The sequence below is a fragment of the Drosophila ficusphila genome, unplaced genomic scaffold, assembly GCF_018152265.1.
Source record: "Drosophila ficusphila isolate 14025-0441.05 unplaced genomic scaffold, ASM1815226v1 contig_198, whole genome shotgun sequence".
Lineage (NCBI taxonomy): Eukaryota > Metazoa > Arthropoda > Insecta > Diptera > Drosophilidae > Drosophila > Drosophila ficusphila.
Genome location: NW_025064092.1, coordinates 6,063,730 through 6,077,705, shown reverse-complemented (window position 1 = coordinate 6,077,705; position 13,976 = coordinate 6,063,730). Strand labels below are relative to the sequence as shown.

Genomic DNA, 13,976 nt, shown 5'->3' with positions numbered 1-13,976 from the left:
GCGTATTAATTCATCTATTGTATAAGTGATTTCCCAGCGAGAGGTTCATCTGCTGCGCCAGCCACTTCATAAACGCATCCACCCGCGTGACGACCATCGGGCGACGATCGGATCCGCACTTGGACGCCCCCAGCGAGATGATGCCCACCAGCTGGTTGTCGTCCATCACCGGACCGCCGGAATCGCCGAAGCAACTACTTCGTTTCGACGAACCGCCGCCGGCGCACATTTGTCCGCGACTCAAGTCCGGATAGAGCTTCTTGCAGCTATCGGTGGACCAAGCACTCACTTGCGCCTTGATCTTCACGGGACTGGTGGCCACCGACAGGTCACTGGTGCGTCCCCAGCCGGCGATGGTCAGGCTGTAGTCCGCATAGAATTTCCTTCGCGAGCGATCGTAAGCCGAGGGCAGGCAGATGGGTTGAACAAAGGCCGAGTAGGTGACGTTCCTGCCGAGGAGCAGCAGGGCAATGTCGTTGGAGTGCCTTTGCAGGTTGGTTCCCGCACTCTCTGAAGGCCGGTACATCTCATGCACAATGGCCTGCTCGATGGCAAAATCCTGAGGAGGCGGTGTGCATTGTAGTCCTTGGCAATCCTCCGTCTGCTGGACATTCCACACTCCCAAACGAGCACGACGCAGTTGCTCTTCGCTACTCTCCCTCGGGACACAATGTGCTGCGGTAAGGATCCATTTGCTGCCCACCAGGGAACCCCCACACTTGGGCAGCAGGCGATCTCCGTATAGCAACATCGCCATCCAGGGAAACTCCCGGATTTCTGCAGCCTCTCCATTGGCAATATGGGGTTCCAAGTTATTTTTGCAGTAGTCTCCGGTCGATTGTGAGTAGGCCGTTTGTTTCCTCAGGCAGCAGACCATGTGAAAGCACTCGTGGAATGAATCACTGGCCTGGATGAAGCCATCCTGCTCCAGGCACTCCTCGCTGGGCCGGCACTTTCCTCTTTCGCGTCCGCGACAGATTCCAAAATGCAAGGAGGGTTCTACCAAAGAGTAAAAGTATTAGTTACCCTTAATTTGGGGATCTTGTCCCTTAAATACTATTCAAATTCGGAATAATTGTTGACTTTAGATTGAGACTTACTTGCCCAACTGCTGGTTAACAACAATCCGTAGAGATAAAAGGTGAATGTACCGGATCGAAGAACCATAGCTTTGAATCTGAATGGATATCGCTATTCAGAAGTGGAGAGCAAGACTTACACCTCTCATATTACGTAGTTGCTAAACCTGATTTCGATTCAAGATAGTCGGAGAGATTATCATAAATTTATACTTACTTTATAAAGGTCGTAGTTGATAAATGAATAAAAGGGGAAGGATTTAAAAAATATGTTTTTCTAGGGAAAGATTTTGTTACAAATTGTTTAATTTATTTAGTTAATTTTTAGTTAAATATGTTTCTGGCTACGACTTTTTTTTTTGAGATTACTAGTCTAACGTGAAAAGCCCACCAATGCATTGGGTTTTTCTTGCCAACTTCTGACGTATTTGTTTGGCTCGCTCCCCGTAATATTGTTTTTAATTAAAACTTTTTCCTTAGCTAATTTATGCTGTGAATACGAATCTCGTAGGAATTGAACTTCTGACTCATTCAGCTTAGAATCTTTTGCAGTATGTTGCAATGTTTTTTTTATTGGCTAAAAAAGTAAAAGGTAGTTTATGAAAAAAAGACTTGCATTGATTTTTACTTCTTTCTGAAAGAGTTCCAATTGCATTAGCTAAAAACATTCTTTACAAAAATTTGGAATAAATGCGAAGGCTTGACAGCAATCGATTTCGGTTTGATTGAGTTCAGGCCGAGCAAGTGGCGCTCCAACCAGGCCACGTAGGAGTCCACCCGCGTGATGACCATGGGACCCCGGTCGGATCCGCACTTAGACTCGCCGAGCGAGACGATGCCCACCAACTGGTTGCCGTCCATCACCGGACCGCCGGAATCGCCGAAGCAACTGCCCTTCCTGGCTGATCCGCCGCCGGCGCACATCTGACCCAGACCCACGTCCTCGTAGAGCAGCCTGCACTGGTCCCGCGACCAGCCGTTCACCTGTGCCTTGATCTTCACCGGACTGGTGGCCAGCGACAGCTCACTGGTGCCTCCCCAGCCGGCGATGGTCAGGCTGTAGTCCGCATAGACGCCGAGCCTGGAGGGGCTGTACAGCGGCGGCAGGCAGATGGGCTGGACGAACTCCGAGTAGGTGACCGTCCGGCCGAGGAGCAGCAGGGCAATGTCGTTGGAGTGCCTCTGCAGGGAGGTTCCCTCGGTCTCGGTCGGCTTGTACAGCTCGTGAACGATTGCCTGCTCGATGGCAAAGTCCTGAGGAGGCGGCGTGCATTTCGGACCCCGGCAATCCTTCGTCTGCCGGTAATCCCACACACCAAGGCGAACGCGGCGCAGCTCCTCCTCGTGATCCTTAATAGGCACACAATGAGCTGCGGTCAGGACCCACTTTTTGCCCACCAAGGATCCGCCACATTTGGGCTCCAGGCGATCTCCGTACAGCAACATGGCCATCCAGGGAAACTCCCCGATTTCTGTGGTCTCCCCATTGGAGATGTGGGGCCTCAGATCGTGGTTGCAGTAGTACTCCTCCGATTGCGGGTACGACGTCAACTTTTTTAGGCAGCAAACCGTTTCGAAGCACTCCGAGGAATCCTTGGCCTGGATGTAACCCGCCTCCTCCTGGCACTCCTCGACGGGTCGGCACTGACCCTTTTTTGAGCCAAGACAACTGCCAAAGTGCAACCTGGGCTCTAAAATCACATAAAACGATAAAAAAAAACAACAAATTGTTATTCAGAAATTCTTCTAATTAAAATTTAAAATTCTCAAAAACACTATTATCAGTTTAAAAAAAAACCAAGAGACAATGATAATGTCATCCACACACATAATAAGTCCATAAAAACTTGATTTTACATTATAATGCATTAATATCGAAAACCAGTTTTTGCTTTTCCCGATATGTTAATATATCTTCTTCCGGAACAGCACTATAAAGATAAATTACATTATCCAATAATATTGTGTTTTGTTTGTTTTCTGAAAACTTATATTCTTTTTGAAATATAAAACTTACTTGCCCAACTGATGGATAATAAAACTCCACAGAGATATATGGTTAAAGCAGCGGATCGGAGACCCATAGCAGTTTGTTTAAATCAATGCAATGGCTTATCAGAAACTGACGCTTTTTCCAAGCGGAGAACTCTATATCAGGTAATAGATACTAGGAAGAGACTAAGTGTCCAGATCTGAGAGCAAATTATATTCAATATAAGATGCTGAGAGATTAGTCCGAGACTGAGTAAAGACCGGATTTTGCTAGTGCATATTATTTTGAATTTGGCGCCGCAGAATTAACGCATAAAGTGACCAGAACTTAACAGATTTTTACCTGCTAGTTTTGTTCTGTTCAAATGTAAAAGCAGTTCTGATAAATGAAATTGGAAACTACATTTGAAAATAACATTTATTTTATTTTAACATGCAAAGTCATTTTAATTTTCGCAGTAGCATAAGAAATCTAAAGTTGCTAAAAAAGGTCAATAATAATAAACCTAGGAAAAACAGATGATAAGCAAAGTAGATTCTGGATTTTGCTGTTCTTTAACAGTTTTTCTTGGCGGCATCTTTGTCCGCACATCCGTTGGTCACACTGTGTGACATTGAGTTGACTTTTGCATTAGTTTTAATTACAATATAATTCGATTTATTCGCAAATAAGTGACGAGCCAAGCTCCGAAACTTGCACGGGAGTCGTGCACCATCCCAACCGCCAAATCCCGGAGAGAATGCGCTGTCCTCGCGGCGAATTTCACGGATTCCACGGGTTCTAGCGGTCGAGGTGTTCTGAGGAGCTCCGGAATTCCGCCTCCTCCACTCCACCGAACCACAACAAACGATCCGATCCGATCTGATCCGAAGTGATACCATACGGTCCGATCCGATCCCACATTATGTAAGTTGAGCGTGCCCGCGCCGTGGATGGTAAACAACAATCACATCATCAATTACTTACCAGGAATATTGCTCCCTATAGAATATGGGGTGCAACTGACCTTCGCAGAACCAAAATAAACTGCAATAACCCCAGCTGTAAACAAATATGTGTGTGAAAACCAAGAAGGTTACTGTTTGTTACTATTTGTATGACAACTATAGCTTAAAGTTGTATTTTTTATTGAGCAAACGATAAATCAAGCTAAGGGTTTCTGCAAAATAGCAGTCATTTATTAATTTGTCATATTGCTTCAAAGATAATTAAAAGAAATCTCAACCAAATAACTATTTTTAGATAACTGACTGGGAACCTTATTCAAATCCACATCGACGATGCGTTCTCGCAGCAACTCGGGCGTCCGTTTGGACTACTACCAGCGCATCGTGCACCGACTGATCCTGGCGCACCAGGAGCCGGTCACCGGACTCTTTCCCGCCTCCAATGTGAACTCGCACGCCTGGATCCGCGACAATGTCTACTGCATCCTGGCCGTTTGGGGCCTGTCCATGGCGTACAAGAAGATCGCCGATCAGGACGAGGATCGCGCCAAGTGCTACGAGCTGGAGCAAAGCTGTGTGAAGCTGATGCGCGGCCTGCTCATGGCCATGATGAACCAGAAGGACAAGGTGGAGAAGTTCAAGATGACCCAGAGTCCCTACGACTCCCTGCACGCCAAGTACTCGAGCAAGAACGGCTTGCCCGTCGTCGGGGACAACGAGTGGGGTCATCTGCAGATCGATGCCGTATCGCTGTACCTCTTGATCTTGGCCCAGATGACCGCCTCTGGCCTGCAGATTGTTTTCTCCCTAGACGAGGTCTCCTTCATCCAGAATCTGGTCTTCTACATCGAGTCAGCCTACTCGATTCCGGATTATGGCATTTGGGAGCGAGGCGACAAGACCAACCATGGTAAGTAAATCGCTTTCCATCACAAAAATAAAATTGAAATGTGCTTCTATTAACTTTTATGAATGAAAACAATTTTGGCATCCATTCCTTTTATCTTATCATTTCGGTCAGCACTTAATTAGAATAAAGTGTTAGGTTTTTATCAAAATCAGTTTTCTAGATAAGAGAGACATGAATATTAACAATAGTTTCAATTAAATATTATGCAAAAGAAAGATAAGGCGAAGAATATTAAATCTGGATTTAATTGGTTGTATAAAAATCAAAAGTTAATAAGCATACCTCTTAATTTTCATTACAATTTACTTGTTAGACAGAAATTAATGTATCTTCTTATTCTAGGTGAACCGGAGCTGAACGCCAGCTCCATTGGCATGGCGAAGGCGGCGCTGGAGGCCATGAACGAGCTGGATTTGTTCGGAGCCCGCGGCGGACCGGCAAGTGTGATTCATGTGCTGGCCGACGAGGCCCACAAATGCCAGGCGGTGCTGCAGTCCATGCTGCCGCGCGAATCCAACAGCAAGGAATTGGATTCCGGCCTGCTGTGCGTCATTGGATTTCCGGCCTTCGCCGTCGACGATGCCCAATTGATTCACAACACCAAGGACGCGATTCTGTCGCGACTGCAGGGCAAGTACGGCTGCAAGCGGTTCCTGCGCGATGGCTATCGCACCCCGAAGGAGGATCCCTCCAGGCTCTACTACGAACGCTGGGAGCTGCGCATGTTCGAGAACATTGAGTGCGAATGGCCGCTCTTCTACTGCTACCTTATCCTGTTCCACGCCTTCCAGAGCGACAAGCGCTCGGTGGAGGAGTACGCCAGTCGGCTGGAGAAGATTATGGTGCGCTCGGAGGATGGCATCCTGCTCGTTCCCGAAAGTTATGCGGTGCCGCAGGATCTGGTGGGCTTCGAGTACCAAAAGCCGGGATCACAGGCGCGCGAAGTCGTCGGTCGGTGTCCCTTCTTGTGGGGCCAGTCCCTCTTCATCCTCGGAAGGCTGCTGCAGGAGGTGAGCATTTCTTTGCTGTATTTTCTTTGCAGTTGCTAAAGTTAGATGAACGCATTGGTGACCCTGTAAAGTATTTTTATCGATCTTGTTTTCCACTCTTTGTTGATACAACTGTGGACACATAGTTGGGTCACGTTTTATTCATCTCTAGCTTTAATTATTTTAGAACTTTTTATGTCCTTTCCACACTTTTAATAACTAAGAAATCAATGTTTAAGTTAAAGATTAACTTGTTATCCAGTTTTTTAATGATTTTCCTTAATTTTTTCAGGGTTTCCTGGCCGTGGGCGAGTTGGATCCTCTGAATCGTCGCCTGGGCGCCCAGAAAAAACCAGACGTAGTGGTCCAGGTGGTCATCATCGCCGAGGACAACGAGATCCGCGACAAGTTGGCTGAGCACGATCTGCATGTGCAGACCATCGCGGAAGTTGCTCCGATTGAAGTCCAACCAGCCAGAGTTCTCAGCCACCTTTACACGTACCTGGGACGCAACAGGAAGTTGGGATTGAGCGGCAGGAAGTCCCGCGACGTGGGCATCCTTAGCACCAGTAAGCTGTACTCGCTGAAGGACCGCATATTCGCCTTCACCCCGCAGGTGAGTGAGATTTGAGTCCAGTTAGCTGACTCGGATTGCCCCAGAAACCCGGCCACCCCTTTCCAGACTCCAAAAAAGATCCCACTTGCCCCCAAATGCTCTGTTTTTACTATTTCTATTGTATTTTTGGTCAGGGATGCAAACTGATTTTGATGTTAAGTTTAATATTTGGTTTCATTTCAAGAAGGAAACTACAAATTAAAAATGTATTTTGTATGTTCAAAGAACATTTAAAACATGGTTTAATAGTCGAATATTAATTGTCGATCGGCTTGCATCCGAGTACCTAATGATTGACTTATGATTTCTACCGTTTATCACGCATCAGTTCGCCGACCTGTCGCGCTTCTATATCGCCTCCGATAACGAGCTAATGATCGACATCCTCAAGGGCGAGATAAATTTCCTCAAGTCCGCTTGGGATCTGCTGGGTCGTCCGCTGGTGACCCTCGTGCTGAAGCGCATCCATTTAGGTCGGTCAACGGAGAGAGTCGAGAATGTCAATGTCACTCCATGTCCTTTCTTTTTGATTTTTTAATATTCTGTTTGTTGTGCGCGGGTTTTTACGCTCCCTTCGACTGTTTTTTCCCCCCTTTTCTTTTGTGAATTGCTCTGTTGAATTGATTAATTTGCAAGGGTTTGCTTTTGGTATTGGTATTGTTTATCAATTAATTGACACGCACACTCGAACAACACAAATGCACACACTTGACTCGTTAACTCTATTAGAATCGAATCGGTTGCTCAATGTCCGGAAAATTGCTTTGTCTTTGTCTTCCAAAAATAATCGAGTGAATAATTGTGATTGACCTTAAGTCTCGCCCGAAAATTGAGCAGCTGGTTATTTAATTTTAGTTACCTTCCTGTCAGCTTTTAGTTGGTTTCTGCTTTTAGTTAACTTTAGTTTGGTTATGGCAACACCGACACTTGAACATATACCATATAAACTATATACCTACTATATAGAACATTATCACACATACTCTATGCAATTGCGGTTTAAATAACAAAGGAAACATGTTATTTAGACCTCAACTATGTTTTATTTCTTATATTAGTGTAGCTTTAGTTTAGTTATTATTATTTATTTACGCTCTGCTCTGGACTTTTATGAACTTCTACAATCCCCTCCCGAGCCCCGAAATCCATTGAAAATTGGCCATTGAAATATTGAAAAAAGAAATATCAAAAATCAAAACCAAAACAAATCCTTTCTCTTCTTTATTTTATCCCAAATAAATATATATAATATGTATTCACAACAACAACTGCAACAACAACACTTACACAGCATATCGACTATGAAGAATATTATACAACACGCGATCCCGATTTGCTTGCCAGCAATTTTACAACAAATTTAGCATTCTTGACCAACAATTGGCGTCACATGTTGGGCAGGCCGACAATCACACTAATGGCAACCCACTATATGCTAGGTAACTACCCTTAAATTGAAAAGAAAAACAAAACAAAAACCCCACCCAGCTCGAATCTGCATTGCCACCTCGAATCCAAATCCAAATCCGATCCCCACTTTGCACCCCAAACTGCAAACTCACTTGATTCCAAGAACCACTGCATATATGCAATACAAACTCCACAAACAAAAGCCAAATACCAATTGATATAATGATATAACGATATGCAAACGATCTGTGATCTATGAACCTTGACCTGTGACCCCCGCTTAAGTCTACTTAGTAAATGGCCTGATTGCTTCTGCTTTTTCTGCTCGTCTTCCTAAGTGTACTACCTTCCAATCAAAATCTGAAGCTTTTCTTCTTCTCGCCTACTTTCGCCTATATCTTGTAATTGCAATTTATAAAGATATTGTAACATTTGAACCCTTTTGGCCAGAGAGGAATATAAAATTTAACCAATTATTTCTTTCATTCGGTTTCACAATATTTATTTTAAACAAATTTTAAAAATCTATTAGATGTTTTTTATTAAATTCCGAAGTAGATCTCACATACGACGGGTTTTTCAAGATATAGGTGCATAGCCTAACAATCTACAACTTGCAAATAAAAAGGTAATTCCTTTCTGCTTTTTGCTCTAAACTTTCCCCGGATAATTGGACCTAAGACCTGTCTACATAAATGTTAACGTTTCCTAGACAAAACACACATTTGGTAATTAAAAGTTAGAGAAACACACTGCAAACAAAGCTTCTTATGAGTAAATAATAAATGTCTACGCTAAGCCTGTGATTAAAAACAATTAAGTACTTGCTAATCCCTGTGGCTGTGGCAAACTCATTCCCACTGCACTTGGCTTGCACCCCAAGAAACACACTGACTAATTGCCGATGGTGCTGGAATCCTGTGCTTATCTATCGGTTACTGTATTGTACTTCGTGTGACTAATCCGTAGTTATTAAGCGGCGCTCCTAACCCAACCCACAGTCCAGCATCCCGACCAGATCACGATCCACATCTATTCATTGCTATTAATTACGAAATAACGAGACAATGCTAACGAAATCCCAATGGATGCGGTGCGGAATCCACAGATCAGGACAAGATACCCCTGGCGATGATCCAGACGATGAGGAAACTCAAGTCGGGCTACATCAACGGAACGCGCGTGATGCTGGGCAGCCTGAAGGACTTCCTCAACACGTCGGCCATCACGGATCTGAGTTTTCTGGGCAGCACGGAGGACGGCTATCCGGATCGCCTGCATCCGGACGTGCAGACCTACCTGGATGAGCACCTGCTCCGCTCGTTCAGCAATCGCAGCACAATGAATCTGCGCGGCGGACAGCTGCGTCCGCGGACCTTGAGGCGTCGCATGTCCTGCAAGGGAGCGATCAAGAAGACGCGCTCCATCAATGTGGATTGTAAGCTATACCTTCTATTGGTCACTATATTATTTATAAATGCTAATGCTTTTCCTTCACCTTTAAGCTGACAATCTCGGCATGGAGGGACCCTCGCCGCTCACCGAACGCCGCCTCTCCTCGATTGTGCCACCGCCTTGGCTGCAGGCCAACAAGCAGAGCCACGTCAGTGTGTTCGCCACGACGCCGGAGGAGGGACCCGCCAGCTCGCCACTGCATCTGGGCAACGAGCTGTCCGTCCGGGAGAACATCTATCCGGTGGACCCGCACCACAGCCGCTCGGCGATCGACAGACGCAGCGAGTTTGTCCGCCAGCAAGAGAGTTAGTCCCCCAATTGGCCACTTAAAAGTCTATTCAAATAATTAGTTCACTTTCTTTCAATTGAGTTAACATTCTGAAGGTGGCTTAAATCCAGTCTTTAATCCCATCTTCGGAAAATGATTTCTGTTAGATTATTTTAAACATTTTTTCACTTCCTTTGGATAAGTTATTATCTCTTAATTTTAATACTTTTGTTAACTTTACGTTCTGGCTTTTGCCTTCTGTTTTCATTTCATTTTTGTGTGTATAATTTCGATTGGCCCATCCTCGTTCCGAAATGCGATGTTGATAGTAACAGTGCCAAAAATTCTCATACAACGCCATCGTGCCGAAACCAACTTCGCGGACACAGAGGTGGAGGAGCTGATTGCGATGCTGCGCGAAACGGAAAATCTCGAGGAGCAGGGCGACATCCTGCAGTACCTGGTGGATACTCAGGGGCTGGACTTCAACACCGGTGAGTCCAGAAACACAGCTCCCAATCAAAATTACTCCACGTTGAACTAGGTTGGCGGTGGCTTAAAGCTTTTCAATTGGAGGTTACAACGGGTCAGAACAACACCCGCGAATAAAAACACGATACACCTGCTAAAAACACCCGAAAAAGGAATCCCTTGCACTTGCAAAGAGAACACGCCGACACACGCTCACACTTTTAATTCTTAACTGGGTTTTAATGTTTTAGGCTAGTTATTGTTGGTGTAGAGTATAAAAACCCGGGAGTTGCTATATCAGTTGAGTTAAAGCTATCTGAAGAGCTTCAAGAGCAGCTGGCCTTCTAGAATCCATAACTTTGTTAATATTTATCCGATTTTAAAGTGGCACACCTTTATAAATTTGAGATTTAATTATCTAAAAAACTGCATCATTGGATTTTAGATAAAAGCTCTACTAAAAGCATACAACTTTCCTAAGATTAATCAGAATCGCTCTTCCTACTGTTATAGTGGCTCCCAAAAAGTAGATAGGGCTTAAAGAAAAATGGAGCTACAGGATTCAACCACTTCTCTTGCATATTCTGTTCTCATTCCGCTACTTTTACCTCGTCCTCCTGTCGTTTTTGTCCCGTTCTTCGTCCTCCGTATCGTAATCGTGCCGTAATCATCGACGGCGTCTAACAGCTGGCCTGGGATTCAAGAATAAATCGGATGACAATGCCAATAATGGAGGTACCGGTAAGTCCGTCGATCCGTCGATCCGTCTTGTGTTGAATGTTGTTGTTGTGCGGGCTTGTAGACGTACACCCATTGGAGTCCATCCCCGGCTTCCTATATTCCCAACCATATCCCTTCCCCATATACTACACATGTGTACACTCCCACTGATTGGCCAAGAACTCGATTGCTGTTGTCTATAAACCCATTTCCCCATTTATGGTTACCATCCTCTACTTTACTCTCCTATTTGGTGTTTATTTTATGTGGCATTTGTGTCATTTTCAGAACTGACTTTTGTTTTTACCATTTTAAATGCACAACTGCTTTGCTTTGGGTTTCGCTTTCAAAGAACATAATTTAAATGCTATGTATAATTCATTGTTATATATATGCATCAGGTAAAACCATCATTAAACCGCTTTGCTTTAAGTTATTTCTAAAATAGCATTCTTAACCGCACATTTATGATTTTCTTGGTCATGTTTTCCAAACGTAATTTAATTCTTTAACATTTTATTTTACTTTCTCCGCCCAACCACGCATTTAACCCCCATGCAACACACACACATACACACACACACTCATCCGCATGCGTCACATAACCCCAAAAAAAAAAAAAAATGCAACAAACTCCGATTCTTCCGCCCCCGAAAACCATTAACCGAATCCTAACCCGACTAACCCATAACGAAAACCGAATAAAAAAACCAAAGAGCTCGAGCAAGCGTTCGTGGATGAGGTGGTGCTGGAACTGGCTGGTGGTGGTGCAGGTGGTGCAGGAGGTGCAGGAGGAGGGGCAGCTGGAGCAGGTGGATCTGGTGGATCTGGTGACGGGGTTAAGAAGAGCCCAGCGATTGTTTTGCCCACGGTGATCATCGATGCCGCTACAATTCCAGCCGGCGATTTGGATAATGCCAATCTGAGTTCCTCCACCGCCATCGCCATCGCCAACAGCAACGTGCCCTGCATCGGCAACACGAATGACACGAGCGCGAGCAACATTAGCAGCGGCGGCAGCAGCAACATCAGCAACCAGAACAACATGAGCCCACAAGAGAATAACCACGATTCTTCCCAATCCGAAGGCATGCTCGAGGAGGGACGCGTGGTGACCGTTCGGGACCTGCTGAAGGGACTCTACGAGAAGGCCTGCCAGCAGAAGCTCTGGGGACTCGTCCGCCACACCGCCGGGATGCTGGGTAAGCGGGTCGAGGACCTGGCCAAGGCGGTCACCGATCTGCTCGTGCGCCAAAAGCAGGTCACCGTGGGAATGCCGCCGAACAACGAGCACACGATCACGGCACCGCTGCCGGAAGTCGAGCTGCGCCAGCTCATCCACGATGTGAGTAAAAAATCAGTTGACACTTTAGGAAGAGTAATAATAATAATGATCTCAATATTTTCGTAAACAGGCCTACGGCGACGATGAGAGCACGGCGATGCTGACGCAGGAGCTGATGGTCTACCTGGCCATGTTCATTCGCACCGAGCCGCAGCTGTTCCACGAGATGCTGCGCCTGCGCGTGGGCCTGATCATCCAGGTGATGGCCAAGGAGCTGTCGCGCACCCTCAACTGCGACGGCGAGGCGGCGTCGGAGCATTTACTTAACCTCTCGCCCTTCGAGATGAAGAATCTCCTGTACCACATCCTCAGCGGCAAGGAGTTTGCCGTCAGCAGCGGTAAGTAGCTCTTAAAGTCTCCTGAAGATCCAGATTTAAATATGTATGCCATTTGATATTTAAGTCGCTCGTGGCAATCTGTCTATTGTGAGCTGCAAGAGCAGTCGCGTCAGCAAGAAGAGCCAGATTGGTCTGGGCGATCCGGAGGGCGAGGACGCCCTGATAGCCACCATTGACGACCGGCAGGGTCAGTGGCTGCGTCGCCGGCGACTGGATGGAGCCCTGAATCGGGTGCCCCGCGACTTCTATTCGCGTGTGTGGACCGTTTTGGAGAAGTGCCAGGGTCTGGCCATCGAGGGACGTGTCCTGCAGCAGAGTCTCACGCAGGAGATGACGCCGGGCGAACTGAAGTTCGCCCTTGAAGTGGAGACAGCCCTCAATCAGATACCACAACCGGAGTACAGGCAACTGGTGGTGGAGGCCCTCATGGTGCTCACCCTCGTCACGGAGCACAATATGGTGCCCACTCTGGGTGGCATTATCTACGTCGAGCATCTGGTGCACAAGGCCAACCAGCTCTTCCTCGAGGACCAGCGCAAGGTGCAGGGCGACGCCACGTTGTGCTGCGCCAAAATCAAGGACGGCAAGGAGCAGCAGCAGGCCGCCTCGGGAATGCTTCTCTGCGGCGGAGCCGCCTACATCTGTCAGCACCTCTACGATAGGTAAGGATCACAAGTCCTATACATTTTTATTCAACTAATGGTTTTTTTTTTTTACCACTTTTTAGTGCTCCTAGCGGCAGTTACGGAACCATGACCTACATGTCCCGGGCGGTGGCCCTCGTCCTGGACTGTGTGCCCAAGCACGGCGAGATGGAGTGCGCCATCTCCTGAAGCGGCTGGAGTTCACTTAATAAATGCCAATCTCTGCAACTCTGGATACGTCCGTTATCGTTCTCGCTCACTCGCACTTCAGCGCCCTCTCCCCGTCTCTCTCTCGATCCTGCCGTTCTGTTTTTTTTTTCTCCCTCTGACCCAAGTCCAACGAATATTGAAGTCAGAGGGCACCTGTATATATATATATATATATTCTTTTGACCGAACTCTCTCCAACAAAAGAAAAACCTTGTTATCATGTTTGTTTAGTTCTGACCACAAAAAAAGATAAACCTTTCCAAATCGGGCCAGTTCAGTATGGTATTAGCCCACTTATGTGTGTAGACACCCTGGAACAAGATACTCCAAAACGCCAATCCCAACCCAAACCCAAACCCATACACATTTAGGAATCCAATTCGCGCTGCTCGCTACAGATTTGTTTTCCGTACGTGCGGCTGCTTTATAGCGACAACACTTTTGATTGTTTTAACTTTTGTATTTTTAATGACCCTATTTTATATTATACGTTTGAATTGTAAAGTTGAACGCGCAGCAAGATTTACAATAAAAATGTGTTTGCAATGTTTAATTGAGTGTTTTCCTGGGAGATTGAAAAA

At 46.0% G+C, this 13,976-nt stretch overlaps 3 protein-coding genes across 14 annotated transcripts; 1 reads left to right on the top strand and 2 right to left on the bottom strand.

The window, feature by feature from the left end:
* Positions 1-1,167, bottom strand: LOC108088608 (CLIP domain-containing serine protease 2-like). The gene is made up of 2 exons (XM_017186493.2): positions 1,101-1,167; positions 1-999 (listed from the first exon to the last, which is right to left on the bottom strand). Exons 1-2 carry the CDS (start codon positions 1,165-1,167, stop codon positions 11-13), a joined length of 1,056 nt encoding a protein of 351 aa, XP_017041982.1. The 3' UTR covers positions 1-10.
* Positions 1,168-1,732: 565 nt separating this feature from the next.
* LOC108088606 (phenoloxidase-activating factor 3-like) lies at positions 1,733-3,232 on the bottom strand. The gene is made up of 2 exons (XM_017186492.2): positions 3,097-3,232; positions 1,733-2,770 (listed from the first exon to the last, which is right to left on the bottom strand). Exons 1-2 carry the CDS (start codon positions 3,161-3,163, stop codon positions 1,734-1,736), a joined length of 1,104 nt encoding a protein of 367 aa, XP_017041981.1. The 5' UTR covers positions 3,164-3,232; the 3' UTR covers position 1,733.
* Positions 3,233-3,656: 424 nt separating this feature from the next.
* LOC108088601 (probable phosphorylase b kinase regulatory subunit alpha) lies at positions 3,657-13,948 on the top strand. 12 transcript variants are annotated; one of them, XM_017186471.2, is made up of 13 exons: positions 3,657-3,978; positions 4,315-4,929; positions 5,272-5,939; positions 6,211-6,534; positions 7,826-7,973; positions 9,053-9,382; positions 9,450-9,704; positions 10,003-10,161; positions 10,826-10,879; positions 11,575-12,203; positions 12,274-12,541; positions 12,606-13,203; positions 13,269-13,948. In XM_017186471.2, exons 2-13 carry the CDS (start codon positions 4,353-4,355, stop codon positions 13,372-13,374), a joined length of 4,116 nt encoding a protein of 1,371 aa, XP_017041960.1. In that variant the 5' UTR covers positions 3,657-3,978; positions 4,315-4,352; the 3' UTR covers positions 13,375-13,948. The 12 variants fall into 12 exon arrangements, with proteins under 12 accessions (XP_017041960.1, XP_017041958.1, XP_017041964.1 ...); XM_017186469.2 differs by having other exon boundaries at positions 9,997-10,161; XM_017186475.2 differs by lacking the exon at positions 7,826-7,973 and adding an exon at positions 6,863-7,007 and having other exon boundaries at positions 11,758-12,203.
* Positions 13,949-13,976: the final 28 nt, after the last annotated feature.

What these genes read in the sequence shown, in the direction of transcription:
- LOC108088608 (XM_017186493.2), bottom strand. Translation starts at nt 1,167, where the DNA reads ATGGTTCTTCGATCCGGTACATTCACCTTTTATCTCTACGGATTGTTG. An exon ending in GTTAACCAGCAGTTGGGCAA is followed by an intron (nt 1,000 to 1,100) that starts GTAAGTCTCAAT and finishes ACTCTTTGGTAG; the next exon opens with AACCCTCCTTGCATTTTGGA.
- LOC108088606 (XM_017186492.2), bottom strand. Translation starts at nt 3,163, where the DNA reads ATGGGTCTCCGATCCGCTGCTTTAACCATATATCTCTGTGGAGTTTTA. An exon ending in ATTATCCATCAGTTGGGCAA is followed by an intron (nt 2,771 to 3,096) that starts GTAAGTTTTATA and finishes ATGTGATTTTAG; the next exon opens with AGCCCAGGTTGCACTTTGGC.
- LOC108088601 (XM_017186469.2), top strand. Translation starts at nt 4,353, where the DNA reads ATGCGTTCTCGCAGCAACTCGGGCGTCCGTTTGGACTACTACCAGCGC. An exon ending in TCGGAAGGCTGCTGCAGGAG is followed by an intron (nt 5,940 to 6,210) that starts GTGAGCATTTCT and finishes TAATTTTTTCAG; the next exon opens with GGTTTCCTGGCCGTGGGCGA. An exon ending in GGGGCTGGACTTCAACACCG is followed by an intron (nt 10,162 to 10,825) that starts GTGAGTCCAGAA and finishes GGCGTCTAACAG; the next exon opens with CTGGCCTGGGATTCAAGAAT.